Source organism: Oncorhynchus mykiss, chromosome 18, assembly GCF_057628025.1.
Source record: "Oncorhynchus mykiss isolate SJ-2025 chromosome 18, ASM5762802v1, whole genome shotgun sequence".
NCBI classification, from domain to species: domain Eukaryota; kingdom Metazoa; phylum Chordata; class Actinopteri; order Salmoniformes; family Salmonidae; genus Oncorhynchus; species Oncorhynchus mykiss.
The window spans coordinates 65328287-65354036 of record NC_143039.1 but is presented as its reverse complement, the minus strand read 5'-3'; the positions used below and the strand labels follow the sequence as shown (position 1 = coordinate 65354036).

General features: G+C 42.6%; 1 protein-coding gene across 3 annotated transcripts in view; it reads right to left on the bottom strand.

The window, feature by feature from the left end:
- Window positions 1-19904, bottom strand: part of LOC110496587 (insulin-like growth factor 2 mRNA-binding protein 3) — a 35670-nt gene extending 15766 nt beyond the window's left edge. For 2 of the 3 annotated variants that reach the window (XM_036953343.2, XM_036953344.2), the window contains exons 1-7: window positions 16890-17808; window positions 15877-15937; window positions 9611-9659; window positions 4915-4966; window positions 4644-4707; window positions 3828-4109; window positions 2912-3046 (exon numbers count right to left, since the gene is read on the bottom strand). In XM_036953343.2, the coding sequence (XP_036809238.1) occupies window positions 2912-3046; window positions 3828-4109; window positions 4644-4707; window positions 4915-4966; window positions 9611-9659; window positions 15877-15937; window positions 16890-17064 (818 nt within the window). In that variant the 5' untranslated portion in view covers window positions 17065-17808. Of the gene's footprint in view, window positions 1-2911; window positions 3047-3827; window positions 4110-4643; window positions 4708-4914; window positions 4967-9610; window positions 9660-15876; window positions 15938-16889; window positions 17809-19759 lie in introns of those variants that run through there. The other variant, XM_036953345.2, reaches the window with a different exon arrangement.
- Between the last annotated feature and the right edge of the window lie 5846 nt (window positions 19905-25750).

Here is a 25750-nt window from a genome sequence, read left to right as displayed (position 1 = left end):
AGAGGAAAGTCTTTGTCCTCAGGCCTGGAGGGAAGCCAAAGTAAATCCAGTTATCCTAGAGTGGTAAAGCGGCCTTTACTTGTTCTAACAGCAGACCTATAAAGCTTCCTGCCAGCTCTTAGCAAACTGTTAGAAAAAAATGTTTTTGGACCAAATAAACTCAGCAAAAAAAGAAACGTCCCCTTTTCAGGACCCCATCTTCCAAAGAATTAGTGAAAATCAAAATAACTTCACAGAGCTTTGTTGTAAGGTTTAAACACTGTTTCCCATGCTTGTTCAATTAACCATAAACAATGAACATGCACCTGTGGAACGGTTGTTAAGACACTAACAGCTTACAGACGGTAGACAATTAAGGCTACAGTTATGAAAACTTACTACACTAAGAGGCCTTTCTACTGACTCTGAAAAACAACAAAAAGATGCCCAGGGTCTCTGCTCATCTGCGTGAATGTGCCTTAGGCATGCTGCAAGGAAGCATGAGGACTGCAGATATGGCCAGGGAAATAAATTGCAATGTCCGTCCTGTGAGACGCCTGAAACAGCACTACAGGGAGACAGGACGGACAGCTGATCGTCCTCGCAGTGGCAGACCACGTGTAACAAATGCACAGGATTGGTACATCCAAACATCACACCTGCGGGACAGGTACAGGATGGCAACAACTGCCCAAGTTACACCAGAAACGTACAATACCTCCATCAGTGCTCAGACTGTCCGCAATAGGCTGAGAGGCTGGACTGAGGGCTTGTAGGCCTGTTGTAAGGCAGGTCCTCACCAGACATCACTGGCAACAACATCGCCTATGGGCACAAACCCACCGTCGTTGGACCAGACAGGACTGGCAAAAAGTGCTCTTTACCGACAAGTTGCGGTTTTGTCTCACCAGGGGTGATGGTCAGATTTGAGTTTATTATCGAAGGAATGAGAGTTACACCGAGGCCTGAACTCTGGAGCAGGATCGATTTGGAGGTGGATGGTCATCATGGTCTGGAGAGATGTGTCACAGCATCATCGCACTGAGCTTGTCGTCATTGCAGGCAATCTCAACACTGTGCGTTACAGGGAAGACATCCTCCTCCCTCGTGGTACCCTTCCTGCAGGCTCATCCTGACATGACCCGCCAGCATGACAATGCCACCAGCCATACTGCTAGTTCTGTGTGTGATTTCCTGCAAGACAGGAATGTCAGTGTTCTGCCATGACCAGCGAAGAGCCCGGATCTCATTCCCATTGAGCACATTTGGGACCTGTTGGATCAGAGGGTGAGGGCTAGGGCCATTCTCCCCAGAAATGTCCAGGAACTTGCAGGTTCCTTGGTGGTAGAGTGGGGTAACATCTACAGCAAGAACTGGTAAATCTGGTGCAGTCCATGAGGAGGAGATGCATTGCAGTACTTAATGCAGCTGGTGGCCAAACCAGATACTGACTGACTTTTGATTTTGACCCCCCTTTGTTCAGGGACACATTGTTCCATTTCTGTTAGTCAAACGTCTGTGGAACTTGTTCAGTTCATGTCTCAGATGTTGAATCTTATGAGTTCGCAATGCTATTTCTCTGGAAACAAATGAACAGACTTTCAGCATGCTTATAAAGAAGGGAACTCAACATGTACTGCACTGACAAATTACATTGGTTGAAAGAAATTGATAATATGAAGATTGTGGGAGCTGTACTGTTAGATTTTATAATATTGATTAGAATATTCCGCAACAGTACCGCCGGGCAACTCTCTCGGCCCTCAACTCTTTTCACCATTGACCTGCTACTGGCAATAAACAAAGCCTGCGTGTCCATGTGTGCTTCAACCATATATGCATCAGCAACCACAAGAGTTGGTCAGTTTTGTAATGGGTGGCCAGTAATAAACTGGTCCTGAACATCTCTAAAACTAAGACATTGGATTTGGTACAAATCATACTTTAAGTTCTAGACCTCAGCTGAATCTGGTAATGAATGGTGTGGCTGTTGAACAAGTTGAGGAGACTAAATTACTTGGCGTTACCTTAGATTGTAAACGGTCATTGTCAAAACACCCAGATTCAATGGTTGTAAAAATGGGGAGAAGTCTGTCTGTAATAAAGACATGCTCAGCTTTTTTAACACCACACTTCAAAAAGCTCAGAAGGCTCTGGTTTTGTATCATCTTGATACTTGTCCAGTCGTGTGGTAGAGTGCTGCAAGGAAAGATCTAGTTACACTACACCTGGCCCAGAACAGAGCGACACGTCTTGCTCGTCATTGTAATAAGGCTGATAAACACAATGCATGTCAGTCTCTCTTGGCTAAGAGTTGAGGAGAGCCTGACTGCATCACTTCTTTTTAGAAATCCCAAATTGTTTGCATTGTCATCTTGCTCAGATACACACTTACCCCAACCAGATATGCCACCAGGGGTCTTTTCAGAACAATTTCAACAGAGTACAGTATTATATAGAGCCATTTTTGCATGGAAATGTTTTATTAACCCCAGATAAAGCACCACCTCACAACGCCTCTCCTCTATTTGACCTAGATAGTTTGTTTGTACGTATTGATATGTAGGCTACATGTGCCTTTAAAAACACATATGCAGTTCTGTCCTCAAGCTGTTCTTGTCTATTAATGTTCTGTATAATGGCATGTTTCATGTTTTGTGTGAACCCCAGGAGTAGCTGCTGCCTTTACAGAGTCACATAGAAAAGGGTCTGAATACCCATTTTCGCTTTGTCAATATGGGGTAGTGCGTGTAGAATAAGTCATTTTTTGTATAAAAAAAAAAAATCAGTTTTAGAATAAGACTGTAAAGAAACAAAATGTGGATAAAGTTAAGGAGTCTGAATACTTTCCGAATGCACTGAGTTGTGATTGTTTCATATTGCCAAAGTAATTAAAAGGCTGTCACGTGTCTATGCGCATGTGTGAACTCACAACTTGGTGTCGAGGGCCTCCTTTTGCATGATCTCCATGATGGTTCTGCAGGCGTTGGAGCAGCCCTCTGGGGTGGAGTGGACCGTGATGGGCTTCTCTGCCGCTCCCGCATTCTCCTTCCTGTGGATGTCGATCCTGGTGAGGTGCAAGAGAAAGATGAGGAACTAGGCAAGTCAGTTAACAGATTCTTATTTACAATGACGGCCTACTTCAGCCAAACCCAGATGACGCTGGGCCAAATGTACACCGCCCTATGGGACTCCCAATCACGGCCGGATGTGATACAGCCTGGATTCGAACCAGGGACTGCAGTGACGCCTGTTGCACTGACATGCAGTGCCTTAGACTGCTGCGTCACTCGGGAGCCCAAGTTTAGAAGGGAAGAAACGCATTGTTTTTGTCACCTTCTAAACAGCTAGAGTGTGCACAGCCCGTCTCGATATCAGCCGGTCTCATACTATTCCCTAACCGAGATTGGGGTTCAATCCCAGCGTCCACCCTTCCTACTGGCTTAATCTCACAGATTCACTGAAGATGGGTGGAACTGTTAAAGTCCATCTTTTTCAACTTGAAATGCCTTAAGAGTCACATCAATTGGTAGGCTGAGCCTAAATCAATAGAGTATGATTATTTATGTGAGAGTGAGCTTTATATTGCCAAGCCAAGGGAATCATAAAATGTATTTACATATGGTCATAAATCAGGGCCAAGTTCAGTAGCCAAATATTGTGGAAAGTTGCAGATAGAAACGTATTGAAAAGTGCCAACATAATTCCTAATTCTACATGTAAAAGAGGGGTGTTTGACCTACATGCTGTATTTCTATGTGAACATTGCACAACATTGTGTCCTGCGGAACGCACCCCAGCATACTGTTGGGTGTATACTGTGTACATGATCAGGGACGTAGTCCTACTTTGAGTGCGTCTGTTTGGTGATGTTGCGAATGGTGGCTCCCTCCTTGCCGATGATGGCTCCTACAAATTGCGTTGGGACGAGTATCCGCAAGGGAACTTCCGACTGCAGTTTGGGGCGCGCCCCCATGCCCGGAGAACCTGAGCGGGGAGGGCCACGGGGGACAAAGCCCCTCCTACCCCCTCCCAGAGGTGGGGCGTCAGCGGTGGCCATCTCGTCGGGGATGTACGACACCTTCAGGGCAAAGTTCTCCATCAGGAAGCCATTCAGCTTCTCCATCGCCCTGGCAATCAAACAAAGAAACAGCAGTCAGTCACTGTCACAGCATTGATAATAGAAAGCTTTCCGTCACAGAAAAGGAGAAACTTGCTTGACCCCTGTAGATACTGACGCAAGTTTGAGATGTTATTTTCTCTCTATACCACTACTGAAACAAGATCTTGATTAAGGCATTACAAGAATCAGGTGTATTATTGCAGGGCTGGAACAAAACTTGCTCTACAAGGCCAGGACTGACTGTTCTGTGAACTGCTCTGAAGGGTCATATTCATTTTCATACACCGGCCACGCCCACTTTATCAGGAAAGGCCGGCGTTCCACACACACACCAGAGGGCAGCAGTGAGCTAGCATCTCTCTGCCAGCACGTTACTCCTATATCAGCAACTAATTAGGCGTGACTGCTTTAGAGGGTGAGGAATCAGGTGAACTAACAAAAAGGGAATCAATACAAATGCAGTGTGGGGAAATAGTGTAAACCACTCATACACATTTAGTTTGACTGCACTTGCAGAATGACAAAGAAAAGGTGTGCTTACTGTCTAGCCTGGTCCTTAGCACCATATCTGACGTTGACCACTGCAGTGTCTGTGTCTGTATTTACTGTAAGGAGAGAAAGCATGGACTCAACACCCAAAAACACACAAGGCGATACAACTTTATACACTAAACAATCCGACTTGAACAAATACCTACTAGTCACATGCGCTCACACACACACTGCAGAGACAGAAGACAAACAGACATGCTGAGGAGTGTGTGCGTGCGTACGCACGTACGTGTTGTGTGTGCGTTTACATGTGCGCGTACCTTGCTCACAGTTCTCCACTGTGCCATATTGGGCCAACATGCCATCCAGAACCTGACCCAGAACCACAGGAAAGAGTGATTAGAACCAGAGCAGAGTTTTGTTAGTGTCTTTTTTACACCATCACAGAGGCCCAAACTGGCTTTCTGGTGAGTACAGTTCAGAAAGTAAATAAGAGATGGTTACATACACCAGATAGGTGCAGTGAAATGTGTTGTTTTATAGTGTCAGCCAATGGTACGGCGCCCAAGGAGCAAATTAGGGTAAGTGCCTTGCTCAAGGGCACAGATTTTTCACCTTGTTGGCTAGGGGTATTTGATCCAGCGACTTTTCACTTACTGACAACGCTGTAAACGCCAGGCTATCTGTTGCTCTTGTCCGAGCCAGAACAGCCAATAGGGCAGGAGCCTCTCTCCGTTTTCTGTAGCGTGAGGCAACTTGATGTACAAGTGGCCAAGAAACAGCAAAGCAACGGACAGCCGTCCTATCATCTCTGACCAGAACATCGGCCATCAATTTCAGTTAACTTCTACATGTTGAATCACCACCGTTAGTGATCACCTGCTGGGTGTTGTTCATTTCCATAGTGTTGGTCTTTTCCATAGGTACAGATCTAGGGTCAGATTCCCCAATCCTAATCTTAACCATTAGTGGGGGGAAATAAAGTGACCCAATATCCGTGTCTAGGGACAATCTCACTCCAACACACCACATCCCAATGGACAGCCCATGGGTCCATCATGATCATTTACCAGAGGGTTTTACCTAAAGCAACTCACAAAGGGCAAGTCCACAGTAACAGATTGATGCAGAGAATAATAAGTGTCAAACAAAAACAATTGCAAAGGTAAACAAACCATACAACCAAGGACTACCTTTAACAAATTCCACGGAGCATTTTTATTTATTTATTTATTTTATTTTACCTTTATTTAACCAGGCAAGTCAGTTAAGAACAAATTCTTATTTTCAATGACGGCCTGGGAACAGTGGGTTAACTGCCTGTTCAGGGGCAGAACGACAGATTTGTACCTTGTCAGCTCGGGGGTTTGAACTCGCAACCTTCCGGTTACTAGTCCAACGCTCTAACCACTAGGCTACCCTGCCGCCCCAAATTTTACAAAAACATTTACTTAGAGTGCAGATGCAAAGTTAGTTAACAGAATGGCAGTTGGTGTCATTGTTACCAAACTTTGCAACTAAACTGTTCAACGCCTGGTGTCATTGGTCCTGTGATTCAACCAACTGGCCCATCAATACCACTCAACCAGAGACCTGGGGCTGTACGCATCAAGCATCTCAATAGGAGCGCTGATTTAGGATCAGTGTAACCTTTAGATCACAATTAATACGATTACATGGACAGGAGGTACCTGATCCTAGATCAGCACTACTTCCTCAGACGCAAGGCCATTCAATTACATTCTCAAACAGGAGAAAGAACATCCTAAATTGTGTTCATGATATTTGATTTCCCCACATTATCAAGCTGAACAACTGATCTTTATTCACTTGTGAGTACATAGAGAAAGTTGGGGGGATTGATTTGCTTTTTATTAGAGGGCCAAAATCAATGTCAGAGCCAAACCAAATCTGGCAACCTGCCCAAATCTGGCAAGCACAGGATTTTAATTCTACAACGAGATAAAATGTTCTTCTTCCAAGCGCAGTCATGAGGGAGGGAATGAGAGGGCGAGGCATCCAAACGCAGCATACAGACTGAGGACATCCAATCATGCCCAGGCTTACTGGAAGTCACACCCACAAGAGCTCAACCCCCCTTTCTGACCAATCAGCTTCCCTCCTGGTCCTCTTTTTCTCCCAACCCACATATCCCCTTCCCACCCGCCCCTGAGCCATCTCAAAGTCCTTCCATTGGCTGTTCCCAGCACTGATACAACATTCCCAGTGGGGAGTAGCAGCTCTATGCTCACTGGCTGCCACGTCTGTCTCCAGGGTCCAGCCAATGAGAATCCAGGCCATTCAGGAAAGGGTGGAGTGCATTCCTGCAGGAAGCGGTGGTTGGATTGGGGGAGGGGCGGAACAGGAGTAATGCTACACATTCTGTGAGTGTCTGTCCGTGGCACATGTAGGTGAAACAGAGCAGTCCCACCCACCCAAAGCAAGCTAGAGCTAGCCTAGCGAACATGCTACCATTGTTCTCTGCCTGCATGGCTTTGTGCTGAGGCACACGTTATCTCCCTAATAAAATACAAGGTCTCCTTTACATCAAAGACTTTGTTCGGTGTGTCCCCCCCCCCCTCCATTCCAACCCTACCACAACCGTAGGTTGAAGTTCATTGTCATGATTCTGGTCCTGGAGGCAGAACAGAGCAATTTCCCCCCCAGCTGCCAAGTCAAAATTGGATAGATTGTAAAAATATGGTAACTACAATTAGCTTTTTGGGCTTAATTTAAAGGTTAGAATAGCATTTGGGTTAGCAGTGAGGTTAAGGATAAAATCGGATTGAGTTTGTGGCTGTCTCAGCCAGTGACCACTATATACAGAGCTGCCTCCAGAACAAGATTCGTGACAGAAAAATCTAACCTGCACCCTAACCCCCTCTGGTCCAAAAGCCATCAGCTAGCCAGCATGCTATATACATGCTACCAACCACAAAAGGTTGTCTTTTTGTTGTAGAAATCAGTCCTACTTTAGCCTATACACTGAGTTTTGAAAGTTAGAATAGCCTTTGTACATCAACAGCCCTTTGTTAAAGTAGATTTTGCCCGTGACACAGGCCCACTCCAGAGGGGTTAGGTTAAATGCCGAAGACATTTCAGTTGTTCAACTGACTAGGTATGCCCTTTCCCTTGCTCTTATTTAGATTGCAAGCAGAAAGGATCAAGGATTCAGAGGTCAATAACTGATATGACTCACTATGAATGTGCCAGCTTGTCAGATGTTTTTCTGTGTGCTCTCCAAACAAGACAATTGAAGGCCAGTTTAAATCCCCTTCTGAAGGCACTAGTGCAGGTCATCTTATATTATCCAATCGACACATTGAAAATGAATGGGGTGCAAGTGGTGGCCATGTAATAAAATTACGCCAAATCTGTATTGTTCCCATGTCCGGCAGAGTACATTCCTTTTGTTGTTGTAAGTGCCCTTTAATGTCGCAGCCTTCCATCTGCTTCGCATTCCCCTCAAAAATCCCCTGTACCTCTACCCTGTCTAGTGTAACTATGTGACAGAGGTACTGTAAAATTGTCCATGAAAATCATAATCAATCCTATATGTTAAAACAATGAGTTCATGTTCACTGACAGTGCTTTTATAATAGTATCCCACCAATACTTTTGGGATATTCATGCATTTGTAATTTATCAACATTCGATCTGTTGATTTGTGAATACTGTACATGCTTGCATGGCTATTCATGTCTCTTCCAGAAGAAGATGGCATATAAAGGGCAGCACAGCATCTGTAGGGACCTTTCTCCTGACATTATCAGGTATGTCATGGGCTGCAGTTCACTAGTAGGTCACTGGCCTAAAAGGCAATCCTCTGGAGTAACACTGACTATCACAGCTCCATTGATTACATACATACCATGACAACCAACATGTCTCTAGCAATGAAACAGATTTGAGCTTTAAAGCCTGTCCTATGCTTGCTTTATGAAGGTACTCGCTCACTCCCTTAATGAGTTGTTCTGACCGAAATAGTCCCCTTAAAAATCGACTGCTAAATGACTAACCGTAGACTAAACTGAACAAAAATATAAAATGCAAGATGCAACAACTTCAAAGATTTTACTGAGTTAGTTCATGTAAGAAAATCAGTCAATTGAAATAAACTCATTAGGCTCTAATCTATGTATTTCACATGACTGGGCATAGGCCCACCCACTGTGGAGCCAGGCCCAGCCAAGCAGACGATCCCGCAGGTGAAGACGGATGTGTAGGTCCTGGGCTGGCGTGGTCTGCGGTTGTGAGGCCAGCTGGACGTACTGCCAAATTCCCTAAAACGGTGTTGGCGGCAGCTTATGGTAGAGCGATGAACATTCAAATCCGTTAACAGCTCTGTTGGACATTCCTGCCGTCAGCATGTCAATTGCACGCTCCCTCAACTTCAGACATCTGTGGCATTGTATTGTGACAAAACTGCACATTTTAGAGTGGAGTTCTATTGTCCCCAGCACAAGGTGCATCTCTGTAATGATCTTGCTGTTTAAATAGCTTCTTGATATGCCACACCTGTCAAGTGAATAAATTATCTTGGCAAAAAAGAAATGCTCCCTAACAGGGATTTCTCACAATTTCAGAGAAATAAGCTTTGTGCATATGGAACACTTCTGGGATCTTTTATTTCAACTCATGAAACCAACACTTTTACGTGTTACGATTATATTTTTGTTCAGTATAAATATGTGTCCTAAATGGCACCCTATGGAACTCTTCAAAAGTAGTGCACTGTAAAGGGCCATTTGGGGCGCAGCCTAATTAACGTACCACAATGAGATGGCCAGGAGAAAACGGAGACCTGTAATATCAGCCTCTGTTCTTAAGAACTAACTAGCGGATACAAAACTAAAAAATGACCCAAAGGTGGCAAAGAACCTGTTCAGTGGACTTAGTAAAAGGGCTTACTTGCACTTCCTGTTTCAAGGCATTTAAAAAAAATAAATTCCTATTGAACAGGACCCAGTATAGTGAGAGAACCAAAGCTTTACCAACGGACCAATTAACACTTACCTCCCACTGCATATGAGGCGGGATGTTCCTGATCTGCAGCTTACAGCTCCTGCATGATGGGAGAGAAAGAGGGAGATAAAGCAAGACGGTTAGCATCAGTTGGTTGGGCTAAAGGACAAGGTGTCCCATTGAAAAAAGCCAGCAGGCTAGTAGGTGCCTCCTTCCATCACCCTGTGCTCTGAGATGAGAGGTGTACAAGCTATGGGCATGACTAATGTTTAATACCACTCCCAAAACCAGCGGGTGTGCACCAGAGGGAGGGATGCAGTTCCATTGTTGGACGGGTAGCTCAATGTGGAGAAAATGGTATGATCTTGTTTGAAAATTAAAAAATGAGACGGATTGGGACAGAGGGAGCGCATGGCAAGGAGAGGTAGGGAGGAAGAGGAGGAAGGTAAAGGAAGAGACAGGAAAGATGTGAGAAGTGGGGGGAAGAGCGAGGAACAGAAAGGAAAGGAGATAGAAGGACCGAGAGCGAGAAGAGAGAAAAGGTGAAAGGCAGAGGAGAGCCTAAAGAAAGAGAGTGAGCGAGGGAGTGCAGAAAAGGGAGGGATGCCATGCCCAGGGAAGAGGGAACCTCCACTTGTGGTACCTTAGCAGAGCGAACAGATGACGGGGATTCAGAGTGGAAGGAGCGCTGACATCAGGCAACAGCAGCACAGACTCACTGCTACCAATTACTGCACTGTAAAACTCTGGTTAAAGGCACAGCCAAACTGGTCTGTTGAATGTATCCGTATTTCCTATGCCTTCTGAATGGCAGTCGTACGCTGACGGTCCCTATCCATACAATTTCCATCCACGCACAAAAAGATCAGACGAAGTTAACTTTTGATGGGCCGATGGAAAAGAGGAGCACACGCACGGACCAAAATTAATCCGTTCTAATTTGGTGTCCCTTCTCCAGGGATCAGTCTGGCCAAAGCCTTGGCATCCAGAATGCCCTGCGTTTCAAACTCCAGAGCCAATTGTTTTCACATTTTGAAGACTTTCGGATCCACAATGAAACATTGAATACCAAGGACCCAAATATTTTAAGAACTCAGATGCTTGGTTGGACTTGTGAATCATAACACACTAACTAGTCTGTGGACATACACACTTCAATACTAATTTGGTGTACTTGTGACATGTTCCATTAAGGTGTTGGTTTAGACCTGGGAGATTATATCAATGTGGGAAAAGTGGCCAGGCTGCTCCAAAGTCCACTGCCTATTTACACACACACACAATGTACATGCAGCTGGGAGATCCAGTGCAAACTATGACCCCTACACACACAGCGTCTACCGAACGCACTCCGAACATAAACCTAACCCTTTCTGGAAACTTCCCCAACAAACATCTGCACGAGAGATAATCTACACCACAAAACACAACTAACCCCTTCCACTAGGAGCAGTCAGTGGGTTAAAGCACAATGTTGACCGGGAAATGAAGATGTCTCCTGTTAAATCATCCCACGTTAGAAACCTTTTGACCTGACGAAGACTTCGGTTGAAGTGGAAACATTGTGTTTTTGGGGTCAGGACTAAAGCATTGCGGCCCATCAACCTTCCTGTTAAATAGACTATACATTTGAAATACAATGATTTTGCATTCAAATTGAGCGCAAGCTCTTCAACTTCAAGAGCTGAAAATTAACTGGCAGCCATTTATGCTGTGCAAGTCAATGGCCTTTTTCGCCATTAGATTCGCGCAACTTCTGCATCCTCTCTGGCCTGTTGAGGAGAAGGAAAGTGGACAAAAATGCATAAATTGTGCAAAAGTACTCCTTCAAATCACACCTCGTCAGGCAAAGGACATTTACAGGGTGGAATCCCAAAATAAATGTAGAAAGTGATAAAAAATGATTTGCTAGTTGTGCAAGACATTTGATAGATAAAAACTATATGCTACTATCCTTTTATAGTTTCATAGCTTTTCTCCTTTGAGTAAACATCCGATTAAAAAGAGGGTGTAGCAGATAAAAAAAACTTCCATGAAGGACTCGGGTAAGATACACTTCTGCTTTCTAGCCAAAAGGAGGCTAGAGAGGGGAGGACCGTCTTTTGTTTGCTTACTAACGAATTGACACTCCTTGACCACTTATTTGTTTCCGGGTCATGGAGGAGGACAGACTTTCTCCCAAATTAGGAAAGGCCAATCAGTGAGACAAGTGTGTGCATTTTGAACAGGCTGGTTGGTCTCAGGTGCCAAAGAGCATCCTTAAATATATATTTTTTCTCAGCCCACCACCCACACGCAGGCATGGTCCAGCTCACACCAAGGCCAGCAATACGCATGAAAGCACGCTTAACATTGGAGCATATTTTTTTAATTTTTTATGTCTAATACCTCAAACACACATCTGCAGGTTAGGTGAGAGCTTCCATGCATGCAGCACTAAACTGCAGTGAAAACACATAGTAGGGGAAAGTTCAATGACATTTACACATTCTTTAACACCTACACTCGATCTGGAGGACCTCTCAACATGGTCACGACATCCCGGCCTCAAATCAATTGTATTAATTTATTTGGACCATAATGATATGAACACATTCTAAAATGGTGAATAAAATAAAAACAATCCCAAAGAGCTTCCGAGAGGAATTCCAGCCCTTTCCGGTCTACTGTGCCATTCCTGGCTGATCCTGCCCCCTTTCTCCCTGTGTGTTTCGCTCTGCAATGCAGCGGGAACACCGTGCTAAATGTGCAAATGCACCAAGCACTTCCAGGCGGATTAACCTATAGCTCCACACATGGAGGAAGTCGGCCAGGGTATGGAGAAGAGGGAGGAGAGGGGGTGGGGTGCATTCCCCGGTCCCGCCTTAGATTTAGGAAGGGGGGGGGGGGGGGTGGGGGGGGGGGTTGTAGGAGAAGTAGCCCTGTTACAGGGAAGGGTAACAAGGGCCCTTCTCTGCCCTGTGGGGGTGGGGCTCCCGTTGCCATGGACACAAAGTCCACTGACAGAAATATGTAGGGGGGAGGGGATAAGGGAGGGGGACCATGAGGGCTGGGTTTGCTTGTCATGTGACAGAGGCGGCCAAGGTTCCTTATTTACTTTTAAATTCAACTAACATTCTACACATTCAACGGCTCCATCCCCCTCCGAATGATCACATCCCAGCTGAGATCTATGGGCCTCTGCACCACCGTAGTGTGTAAAGCCCATAGGAGTAATCCCATGTCGAGCAACATGACACTGCACCACATTCATGCTCATTCACGTCACTACACCCCCCTCCCCCCCAGAACCCATCTTATCATCCTACAATACTCAACAGAAACACTGACATCCAGACTAAAAACCCATCCATGTCAGCACACACACTCCCAGGGCTGTGTTCAACACCCATCCATCCACACACATTGACTTCAGTATGCAGGGGTTCTGAATGACTGAACTCAAAGCTACTCACTTTCCACTGCACTCTTATATAGAGCCTCACATAGCAGAGTCCATTTTGCAGCAAATATTGCTCTAATGTATAAGTTGATAGCTTAAAAACACACAAAATTGGTTCACTCAAGACACTTAATTTTAATCTGTGAAATCTTCCACACGTAAAAAAAGCTAACAGCTTAATCTCCCTACAGCATGCTATCCAATGGTTCTCTAGCAAAATAAGTCCACACTACCAGTGAGCGAGTTGAGACATCTATTACCGCAAGCTAGATGGGACAAGGGGCCACATTGAGAATTTCAGGCAACCCCGTGCTTCCATCCAAAATCCCTTCTTTACAGGTTAGGCCCCACAATGACCCCCTGGCCCCAAATTCTTTAATAAGAGCTGGGAGGTACTCTTCACAAAGCCACAGTTATGGGTTAGAATGGCCACGGAAGCAAGCTTTGTTTTTACAACTACACGTTTTTTGGGGCTGTTAAAGGAAGAGAGCATTGGGTGTATTTTTAGTTTAAATGACAATGTTCAGGATTTCTTGACCTACCCCCCCCCATTTGGTGAGGAGAATATTGCAATTTTAGAACGTGTAAAAAAGATTGTGCCAAATAACTTGATTTTTTTGTCTGGTGTAAAAAAAATATATATAAAAAAGGTCCCAAGACTAATAGTAAACTAGGTTCAAGTTGAATCATCCTCAAAAGCCAGACTGAGTTTAAATGTAATAACCCTGATGCATCAAGCAAACTTCCAGCAGCTTCCTCCTCGGCCCTCGACCTGCCTGATTTCCCCCCCATCCCCCACACACCAGAGTTCAAGCACAAACTTTGACCGCTACACACACACTCCTTTAGAGTGCGTACATACAAAATGACACCGATTGGCACACTGGACCACCTCTCAAACCATATTTTATTATACAGATTTTGGGGGGGGGGGGGGGGGCACTCACTAGTGCAGCTAAGAGTTAAACATGAAGGCTCAGTAAATATAAGCAATTAGTGCACCAATTATAAATAGCCAAAATATACCTATAGCCTACATGTCGCAGGCCTGACAATAATTACTCCCTTTTCAACTCGTCATGATCAAGCTACCGTTTTTACAATATGTAGGCAAAAGATGAATACAGAAGTAGTACTATAATACAAATGGCACACTTGCACCAAAGCCTAGCCCTCTCCCACCATCTGCACCCCACCCCCACCTCCCACCCTGGAACCCTGTGGAGGACTCTGGGAGCCTTTGCCTCCCTGCTCACACTTCCCCCGCCAGTTCAAAGGTTAAGTCGTGGTGATGGCCGAGCCTCCAGCTGACACTCAGCAGGCTGGAATGTAAAGACGGGCCCCAGTGGACACCCCAGTGTGTGTAATGGACAGGATACTGTTCCCAGTTGTGCCTATAACCTTTCCTGTGGCAAAAGGGGGACATCACCTTTATGTCCCCCCCCACTCACAGTTTTTTGTAGGTGGAGGCTTATGGTGAAATGTAAGACCTACTACTAAAAAAATAAAAATCGCCAGTGTGTGTAAACCTACACATGTCAAAGACTAATAATTTAGCAAAAAATAACTAGCACCACTTTGGGAAGAGAAAGGTCAGCAAATTGACCAGAGTGATTTTATTTTAATTTTATTTTTAATACCGCCATGATGATTCCATGCCAATAATGAGCACGCTAAAGGCATTCAATGCATTCAGGTGAAGGCCCTTGTCCAACATCAATAGGCCTAACCTTGACAATTCAATGCATGGTGATTTCAAACCACGCAAATAAATATGTCCACTATAATAAATTATTGAATGTCAAATATGTTCAGCCATTTTGTGCAGAACGTCAATAAAACATATTCTTTGATTTTAGCAGGCCTAAATGGTCACATTGGCAATTATAAAAATCAATTCACTCAAACCTCAATTCCATTGTTCATTTTTGAAACGTGGTTATCACATGCTTCATTCTAATTCCATACCAACCTAGCAGTAGCCATTATGGACTGCATATAGCCCACTAACTAATTAAAATGCATATTCATTTATAACTCATCAAAGTGCAATTTGGCGCCAAATCCTCTTCCTCCAAATTACACTAATTTAGTTACTAATTTAAAATGATAGCAATTAAAATCTAAGAAGTTTAATAAATGGCCAAAATGTGTAAAGTGGCGGAAATCCTACACGCCATGCCGAATTGGTGCATTTCTTGTCCCGCTTCCACGTAATTCAGCACAGTATAATCCGTTCGACTGTGTACATGGAGCTACGTGTTTTTTTTTTTTTTATCAGACCGTGTTTTTTTCCGTGACTGGGACCCAGCGCCCATTCCTATTGCGTTTGGGAGTCCATCTCGTGCACAACCTCAATATTCGAGCGAAGGAGGGCGGAAGCGTGGGGCAGGCAGAGAATGACGGGCAGATCCTTCTCAAATGGACGACTCCTGAGTGCCTACCCCTCAGCACACACATCCACATCTAAGGAGGCCCAGTAGGCCATTGCTGCATAAATAGCCCTACAACACTGGAGATGTGCACTAAGCAGCCTAACCTCTTCCACAGATGGGTATGATGTGTAAAATATATATTTTTTAAGTGGCATCATTTTAGGTTGCCATAGGCGTGACGAGGTGACATCCCTCATGCCCTTATAACTCAACCCCTACACACTCAGCCTATTAATTTCTGCTTTTTCCACAAAAGAACAGACATTCCGCCCCTTCACTTCCTGCTGACGCTCCAAACCCACTGACTACACAATCACAAGACACAATCAGACATAACGTTAACAAGTTTCCATAAAAGGGTCATGGAAATAAATACAATTGAGGACAGCAGCAGCATAAATTAACAATTTGGACATTAGGAGATTATAATCAGAATTTACCTTTGACGTTTAGGGACAGAGTGCTCCACCTCTAGGAGTTTTCCATGTAGGTCAACTTTACCTATAGTGAGGAGAATAAAAGCAATTTTAGTTCACAATTATTTTATTGCTCTTCAACTGTTCCCACAGGCAGCCAAAAGTAGGCCTCAACTAGCCTAGTTAATGTCCAAAAAGTCCTTGCACGTAACCTCTTTAAAATGAAATCGGTGGCACAATTGTATGACCATAAAAATGACAAATGTTCACTAACTTAATATCAGCCAACGTGAATGCCAATTTTAAAAAGGTTAAATATGGTAACTGTGACAAGTCCACCACACCTGAGCTAAATACGATTACATTTCGTAAAATGTTAATTTATTTCTAGAATGTGGCCTGCAGAATACCAATGTTTCCTCTCACATTTCGTACAGTTGTAGTTTCTAAATGTTACATATAACGTAGTTTGGCAATGGTCTTACATTTCGTTGGCCTACATTTTACCAATACACAATGAAACCACCTGGTGTGTCAGTATACGCAAATCCACTGTGTTGTGTGCTACAATTTAACAAGTTAGGCCATACTCCCATTGCAACTTTTACTTGGTTCGTCATCGGAGAACGTGCAAGTTCAAAGGCGGCGACAGAAGTAGCAATACAACAGTTATATTTAGTTAATTTAACCTAAGTGATCCATGTTACACACAAGTCTACATTGAGCGGCCAATGCCTGTGCGCCCCATTTCTGAATGGCGCTACAATGGATAGGCGTTCTCTTCCTTCGTTCAGAAACAAGTTTCTTCACCGTTTTTGTACTAGATTAAATTAGTGGTAACACTCTGAATTAATCAAAGGCATGGACTTTCCCTATACGGTGTCAGGTGCCAAGTGAGAGGCAAGACCAGCCTGGATGCATGGAGCCCAATTGGACGGAGGTGTATACATCTAAAGAGGTTAAAGCAAACCCGTAGCAATTTCCACAATTAGAGCACTCTTTACGCACCGCTCGAACGGCTTTTTAAAATGTCTCACCTGAAAGAATGTCGATGGCCTTCATTGCAATCTTTTCATCGGGGCAATCCACGAACGCATAACCAGTTTTGACGAGAAACGGACCACTGTGCGGAATCTTCCACTGCTCAAATATAGTTTCCAAGTCCTCCGCACTCGCCTCTTCACTCACGTTTCCAATGTACAGCTTGTTCATGTTCTGCGCTGAAATTGACAACCTTTACGCAGAAGGTTAACCGTTATTTAATATATCGGGTGTGCAGGGTTTGGAGTCGCCAAAATCGCCTTACTACTGAACGGAGTGGCGGTGGCGTGCTTCCCCCGGTCGTTCTAGCCACAGATATATTTGACGGGCTACCTCGTCGGTGTTTGCGCTTCCTCGCCCCTCTATTGCGTACAAAAAAAATAATTCTTAATTATTTATCCCTTCTCTCCAAAACGATGGCTGGGTGAAAAGGAAGAAACTACTTTTTTGTCTTCATCAAAACCCCTTGGCCTAGAGAATGTCACACGTTAAGGTTCGCACCCGCCTCTGAATAAAACCAAGAAAGAGAAGAGGTAAGAAAAAAAACGGATATTCCGGCTAATTTGAATGAGCCACGTGTTCAAACTACAAATCAACCACGCACGTGAAGAATCTCAGTTGCTCAATTAAGTGTTGTATTGGAAAAATGTCACGGGAATCCGGGGTGGGGACCATGGAGAGGGTAAGAGTGGATTGGTGTTGGGGGAAAACCTGGCGAGCTACGTGCGTTAAGGGATTCCGTGAGAACCCAGTGTATCTTTTACTAGAATCACATTTGTGTGCCTTTCTCTGTAAACGCTCGCTTCCCATTGGTCGCTGGTCGTCGAAATAGTAAAACGGCAGTGGGCTCACGCACGCCCATAGCAGGCGAACAGCAGTGTTGCGGGGGCTTGCGCGCACGCATGTGAGCCTGTGGTGGGTGTCGGCCTACTGTATGGAACAAGTATCTTGGGGGAGGTGCCATTCATAAATTATATCGTACGATGTTGTTACAATGTATGCATGTGAAACACATTGGATTGAATCAATGAAAGTCTAGAATGCGTCCACCCCTACTAGGCCCATGGCCCGGTCAACATGGGAATGACACGTTTCCTACCATCCACATGACGGCATCCATCTTCTCTACGAAGATTGAAGTGGTTCACTGCTCTACAATACAGTGACATGCCTGATCTGTCCATGTCCACACGAAATGGCAGAGAGGGGAATAAGGTGTCTGGGGCAAGATTGCTTGTTTTCGAAAACACTTCTCTGGAGAAGAAACCTATAGAAGAACTAGAAATATTCAGCTTGCTACTACCAAGATGGTGAATAAATGAAGATAGTTCACTCAAGCTTTTTACCATAGAAAAGAAACCGTCCGTTCCAGTCTACTTGACCGGGTGTGTCTCCCATAGACAACAATGCAATGGCAGCTGGGTCTGGTCTACTTAGTTAATTAATTGACATTCATTGAACCAGAAAAAAAACAGCGAGTGGGTGTCTCGCTTCCTCTTCCGTCTCTGCTATTACTGCATATGGTGAACCTGTTATTACATTTTGGGCGTGGGTATATAGGCAACGATGACCATTATATGTTCCTAGGCCGTCATTGAAAATAATAATTTGTTCTTAACTGACTTGCCTAGTTAAATAAAGGTAAAATAAAATAAATATATTGACAAGATAGTAGAGTGACCGCTCTAACAATGGAAACACGTGCTCAATGATTGAAAGCAGGCGAGATCAGGTGGGACCATTCTAGCCAATAAGAGGGCAAACACAGGTGTGAACAAACGGCACAACTAAGTTGTTTTTCTTAAAGTTGACAGAATGCCACGTGCGTCCACTTATATCAGTACATTTTGTAACAGCCTAAACATTACGAAACTTCAATTTGATCAAATAAGCTTTACGTAATTCGACACTCACTCTCATAGACCTCCAAACAAAAAGGGACTTATCTCATGTGGACAGATTTTAGGAGGAGTAAATCCTCTCGCTTCGCCTCTTCCTCTCTGATATAGGCAACGTGCAGCGAGGGAGGGGTATCTTCATAGAGAAGTGACCCTACCGAACTGGCGACAAATGTAACAAGCAAGCAAGTTTCATTCAAGTGCAGACTGGCTGGGCCTAGCACATGTCTTCAGACAATTAAACTTGTCAATATGTATTGTGTAAAATTATTGTAGTTTCGGGTAGATGAAATTCACAACAGTTCAAACATGGACTCATTCCCAAGCAGTTTTACTAAATTAGAATGCTACATTTAGCATAGCCTAGGGATGATCTCAGCCCCTTATCCATTCTGATGGCCATACTTCGTTAATTTGTTACTTCATTGGTCCCCGGAGAGTTCAAAGGCGTGCAAGTTCAAAGGCGCCAACAAAAGTAGCAATGCAACGTTATTTAGTTAAGTTAATTGAATCGAAGTGATCCATGTTACACACAAGCCTACAATGTGCGACACTGCCTATGCGCCTCGTTGCTCTGAATGGTGCTACAATGGATAGACTTCCATTCCTTCCTAAAAACGTTCTGAAACAAGTTTATTCTCCATTTGTGTTCTAGATTCAATTAGTGTTAACATTCATCAAAAGCATGGACTTTCATTTTATGGTGAAAATAAAAAAAGGTATGAAGAAATTTGAATGGAATAATAATAGAATGAAAGTGTAATCCATTCAATTTAATTTGAAACACATGGATGGCCACTGTTGAATAGTGTCTTACACATACCAGTGCAGGATAGCCCATATCTATACCATTTGTGCATGCATATAGTTTATTCAACTTTTAAATCGTGTGTAGGCATTGCCAACACGTCATGGCATACTGCTAAAATACCTTCTTCAAATGTATAACTGCAGGAAAAGTTACTTACTCGTTTCTAGACAACATAAGAACAAGTGAGTTTCATGGACATGTTCATGTTAGGCAAAAAGAAGCGAACTGGAATTGCCAAAGCCTAAAACGGTAGGCCCTCTGCTTTGGCACTGGCAGCACCTTAAATTGACATACTCTATGCTGGCCAAACATAGAGTGCGCTCCTATTGGTTGGAAAGACTGACCAATCAGAGAGCTCATTCTCGCTCTCTACTACTCTCGCTGGATCGAGCTCAGCGTGTTCATTCATTGGCTCTTCTGTACGGCTGTTCTATATGAATCAGCGCGCGAAGAAAACTGTTTTTTCACTGTTAATGGAAAAAGGTAATAGCACGTTCCTAATCTAACGATGCGGCTAGATACATGTTAGGCTACTCCACAAGAACAGTCCCATTATTTGTGTTGGTCAATGAGAAAGTTGGAGATGGAAATTATCTTATATAAAAGAAAAAGGTAAAAGAGGTAAATTAGATGGTTTCAAACACCTCTATTAGGCCTACATGTTCGTCTGCTTCGCAAATTCACCTGTAATGTATTACATGGTAAAAATAAGGATGTCATCTTTTCCTCAACATAAAAGTATACTTGCCTTTCAACAAACAATAAACAACCGTGTAATTAATTCGTTTAGTTCAATAGTCTAGCTTATTCGTTCAGTAAACCCGCACAATTTAGTCGATTTGTTCAATGAGCCCAACTCTAATTCTGTTTGTTGTGAAATAACACAATGTTTATTTAAGACACTTTTCTGGAAATGTGAAATATACTGTGCTCATATATATATATATATATATAGATAAAATATTGGACTATCAGTGTGACTTAGATTCTATACTTTGTTTACATCCAACCAATGTACGCATTCCTTCTCTTCGCTACCATTCCAGGCTTGTACAATGAGCTCAGAAACTGCAAAGTTGTGAATATATCCGTGAAGAATGTACAGAAAAAGACCCCGCCCACATTCTTTGAGGAAAACTTTATTCCTTAGGGCTAAACAGGCTTAAATAAAGAAAGATTCATATACCAAAGACTGCGTCTTGCATGGAATGATTTGAGATTTTTAAGAATGGAAAGCACACGGGGACCATCGGTGAGATTTTAAGACCAAATACGATTATATTTAATTCCATAATTACGCAATGTTTAAGTTTAAACAATAGGCTATGTATTTCTGTGTCGTGATGTGGAGGATAAATGTCTCATTCGTTCCCGTCTTTTAGTGAAAAAGGGGAACCGTTTCTATTTATTTATACTTCAGTCGAATATCTCGAATCATCTCTTGTAAGTCTCAATGCATTCCATTGGCTGACTGTTTAAGCTAGAATGTATGGTGCATTCTTGTCGTGAACGCCATGTTGTACTGAATATTGAAAAAACGTGTGTGAGAACTTTTCTCCGAAGATTTATGTAATCGATATGGTACGGATAAATAACTTATTGCGACCAGCATTCATAGATTACACTTAAATTGCATTAAATGTGCCTTACATTTTAACGTTTTTTCGAAATAGATTTGGTCTTTTCCCCTGTGAGGTCACCCTATAGACTTTCACTAATGTCTTCTGCACAGAAAATGGCGGTGTTCTGCCTAGGTCTACTTCAATGATCATTCTAAAAACAATATATATTATTGATAACGAAAGGTTCTAAGTGAATGACAAAATGAAATAAATGAACATTTAAGTTCAGAACACTGTTTGTGCCCTTTATATAGTTATTTATCAAACGTTTTATGTTGAAGACATTTTTGCTTTGGATTCTATCCATTCAAATTGTTGTTCAAGACCCTTTTTGCCAGTCTCTGGATCTAGGCCTATTTTATGTGAATGTAAGTGTGATCTTTTCAATTAGTGAAGCATAGTATAGCTGGTGAAGATGTTCACCAATGTTTATTGTAATAAACTTACAAATAGCTTAGGAAATGTGACTTTTAGGAATGTTATAAGAATTCAATATTTGTTTGATAACAGCAGTTAACTTGTTGTTAGAAACCTTTCCAGAAAATAGTATTTCAGACACTGTACAATATTACATGAAACAACAAATCCACTGATTTTATTTATACGTCAGCTAATTTTCTTGATATAAATTATTTCTAGTATCAAGTTGCAGTATATCGTCATTTCATGGTAGATTTTTTTTTTTACTCCAATTCAATACAGAAAACACATTTATGAACGAAACCCTCAGAGAATATTATGCATATTCATTTAATTTCTGTTCAAGTAACCCCATGAGTTGAAAATTAATCTAAATATTGTTTATTAATTCAATGATATCAAATTAGTTCCTGAGTGGACTTAAGGTGACATGGAACTGACCTAAGCTCTGATGCAAACTACACTTCAAGTCACTTAATCTGAACACTTCCAAGCATACATTACTTATATATTACAATAGGCTGTGTTAATTTATTAACTCATTTCCAGTTAATTTTGGAATTGACATATCATTCATTTGTGATCAATGTTTGATTTTGTTGTATTTTGAAACAGTTATTTATTGGTGTTGTATTTAACAACTGTACCTAGTGCCTCTTGTAAAATGTACTATATAACACACTCGTTCATTTATAAGAAGATAACACAAAAAACTTCAGAGATATAGTTTTCTGAAGTTCAGACCAAGCCTCTGCATGCTAAGTTTGAAAAGCAAACATATTGAAACACATCTCACCAATAAAACCAATCCTGGCCTGCACGCTGGTAATTATTTTTTATTAACAATAAGTGGAAATTTAGCAGAGTGCAACATTCAGAATGTTGCAGATAGAAGTGTGATGACTAGTGTGTAATAACTTACGTATTGCATGATAGTGGATCATGTCTGTTCTATATTCTAGAGTGTACATCATGTTTTAAACTGACATGGTGTGAAATTTGCACCCAGAATCAGAATCACGTTTATTGTCCTACAAGAGGAAAATCTTGAATTGGCCTTTGGTAATTGGAAAATGGATATTGTCTGATTAATTTAGGTACTACATAATCATACTGAATAATAACACTGAGTAAAAGTATCTACTTCTTTGGTGTTTACAGATCTGAAAGAGACAGATAGGTTTAAGCAATATGGCAGAGAATACATTAGATTGCTTTCACCATGTTGCTTACACCTTTCAAATTTGAAAACACAGAAGCGGTAGGAGCTTGGGTTGTTTTGGAACCGGACAGAACTACTCATTAGGAATGCACTATATAGGGATTATGGCTGCTCTTTGAGACCCAATTTATGCCTCTGACCATGAGGTCAGGGAATAGCCTATCAACTCATCTTGACTGTGAGGCAGAGGCAAATATGGTGGATAAATATAGATAGTTCACTCAGGCCGTTTGCCATTGGAAAAAAATGGTCAGTTCCAGCCTACTTAACTGGGTGTCTCCCATAGACACCAATGCAATAGCAGCTGGGTCTGGTCTACTTCATTGACTTTCATCTTCCGTCTCTGGCAGAGGTTATCCTTGCTCCACTGTTTCTCCTTGCAGACATATAGCAGAGATAGCCGTGCAGTTATTGGGGTTCAACCTCAAGGGCCACTCATTTGGTTTCCACTCATGTTAAAGTAACTTTTACATTTCCTTAAACAAATTTGTTTTATTGGTTTAAGCTCAGCATGTTTGATTCACCAGTGTTTGGATATTATTTAATTGGCTATGATGTTTCCCCAGTCTCATCCAGTGAAAGCCTTATCATCCTGCAGGTAAAACTTTCAAGTCACTTAATCTGAACACTTCCAAGCATTCAGTACTTATATATTACAATAGGCTGTGTTTGTCCCCTATAATGAATTTTCAACCATGTTTGCATTACTATTCACCAGCAGGTGGTGGTGCTGATAAAGGCGGTCAAAGAAAGGTGAAAGTGGTTTTATGTCATGTGTTTACCCTCTTTCAAACATGTGCATCTCTACTGTAATTCAACGATTTATTTTCAAAGATAGCCTCAAAATATTACCTCATTCCCTGTAGCCATTCCCCTTGCAAGGGGAAGATGAAACTCTATTGGTCAACATAAACTAGTAGGGCTGGTCAGTTTATTAATATTTTCCCTTGTAACTGTATCTTGGATTAAAAATAATTTGCTCTTAAAACAAACTATAGCATTATTTTCTAATGTTTATGTTCCTGACCCTATAGTAACCACAGTGTCGTCAGTGGTGTGATGGTAGCCATTACCCACTTCAGTGGGCTCCGGTATCATTAGTTTCAAGGTCTCCCGATACTCCAGATAAACGTTGTGGTTTCCACCCCACCCCTCTATTACGGCTTCTGATCAGTCAACTAGCCTGCTGAATCACAAATGCTCTTAATTTGCACATCTTCTTTACCCTTCCTCCTCTCCATACCAATATGTGTGTTAATTAGATTGATGGTCCCCCCAACTGATCACACTGTGTGGATCACACCCATTCTGTTGAGCATTTTCTCAGACAAGGTGTGTCACTCTCTGTCTGATTGGATTATTCAGCGTGGCAGATAGAAATGCAATTCATAGAGCTGAGCTGAAACACAATCCCTGTGGTCTATTCTACATGACAGAGAAATGATCTGTTTCACACCACGCATTTCAATCTGAACTTCCTGTAGTTGTGCCCTCTTGAGGATTGAAGACAGAAAACTGAAAATAGAGCAGTAATTTCCATTTCATGTGGACAACAGATTATTTCTGTGGAGTGTATTGCATAGATACATAGGTGTCTGGTTAGACTGTAAAATCTCCTTCCAGACTCACATTAAGCATCTCCAATCCAAAATGAAATCTAGAATTGGCTTCCTATACCGCAACAAAGCCTCCTTCACTCATGCTGCCAAACATACCCTCGTAAAACTGACCATCCTACCGATCCTCGACTTTGGTGATGTCATCTATAAAAATGCCTCCAACACTCTACTCAACAAACTGGATGCAGTCTATCACAGTGCCGTCTGTTTTGTCACCAAAGCCCCATACACTACCCACCATTGCGACCTGTACGCTCTCGTTGGTTGGCCCTCGCTTCATACTCGTCGCCAAACCCACTGGCTACAGGTTATCTACAAGTCTCTGCTAGGTAAAGCCCCACCTTATCTCAGCTCACTGGTCACCATAGCAGCACCCACTCGTAGCACGCACTCCAGCAGGTACAGTGGGGCAAAAAAGTATTTAGTCAGCCACCAATTGTGCAAGTTCTCCCACTTAAAAAGATAAGAGAGGCCTGTAATTTTCATCATAGGTACAGTGCCTTGCGAAAGTATTCGGCCCCCTTGAACTTTGCGACCTTTTGCCACATTTCAGGCTTCAAACATAAAGATATAAAACTGTATTTTTTTGTGAAGAATCAACAACAAGTGGGACACAATCATGAAGTGGAACGACATTTATTGGATATTTCAAACTTTTTTAACAAATCAAAAACTGAAAAATTGGGCGTGCAAAATTATTCAGCCCCCTTAAGTTAATACTTTGTAGCGCCACCTTTTGCTGCGATTACAGCTGTAAGTCGCTTGGGGTATGTCTCTATCAGTTTTGCACATTGAGAGACTGACATTTTTTCCCATTCCTCCTTGCAAAACAGCTCGAGCTCAGTGAGGTTGGATGGAGAGCATTTGTGAGCAGCAGTTTTCAGTTCTTTCCACAGATTCTCGATTGGATTCAGGTCTGGACTTTGACTTGGCCATTCTAACACCTGGATATGTTTATTTTTGAACCATTCCATTGTAGATTTTGCTTTATGTTTTGGATCATTGTCTTGTTGGAAGACAAATCTCCGTCCCAGTCTCAGGTCTTTTGCAGACTCCATCAGGTTTTCTTCCAGAATGGTCCTGTATTTGGCTCCATCCATCTTCCCATCAATTTTAACCATCTTCCCTGTCCCTGCTGAAGAAAAGCAGGCCCAAACCATGATGCTGCCACCACCATGTTTGACAGTGGGGATGGTGTTGCCACTCTTCCATAAAGGCCAGATTTGTGCAATATACGACTGATTGTTGTCCTATGGACAGAGTCT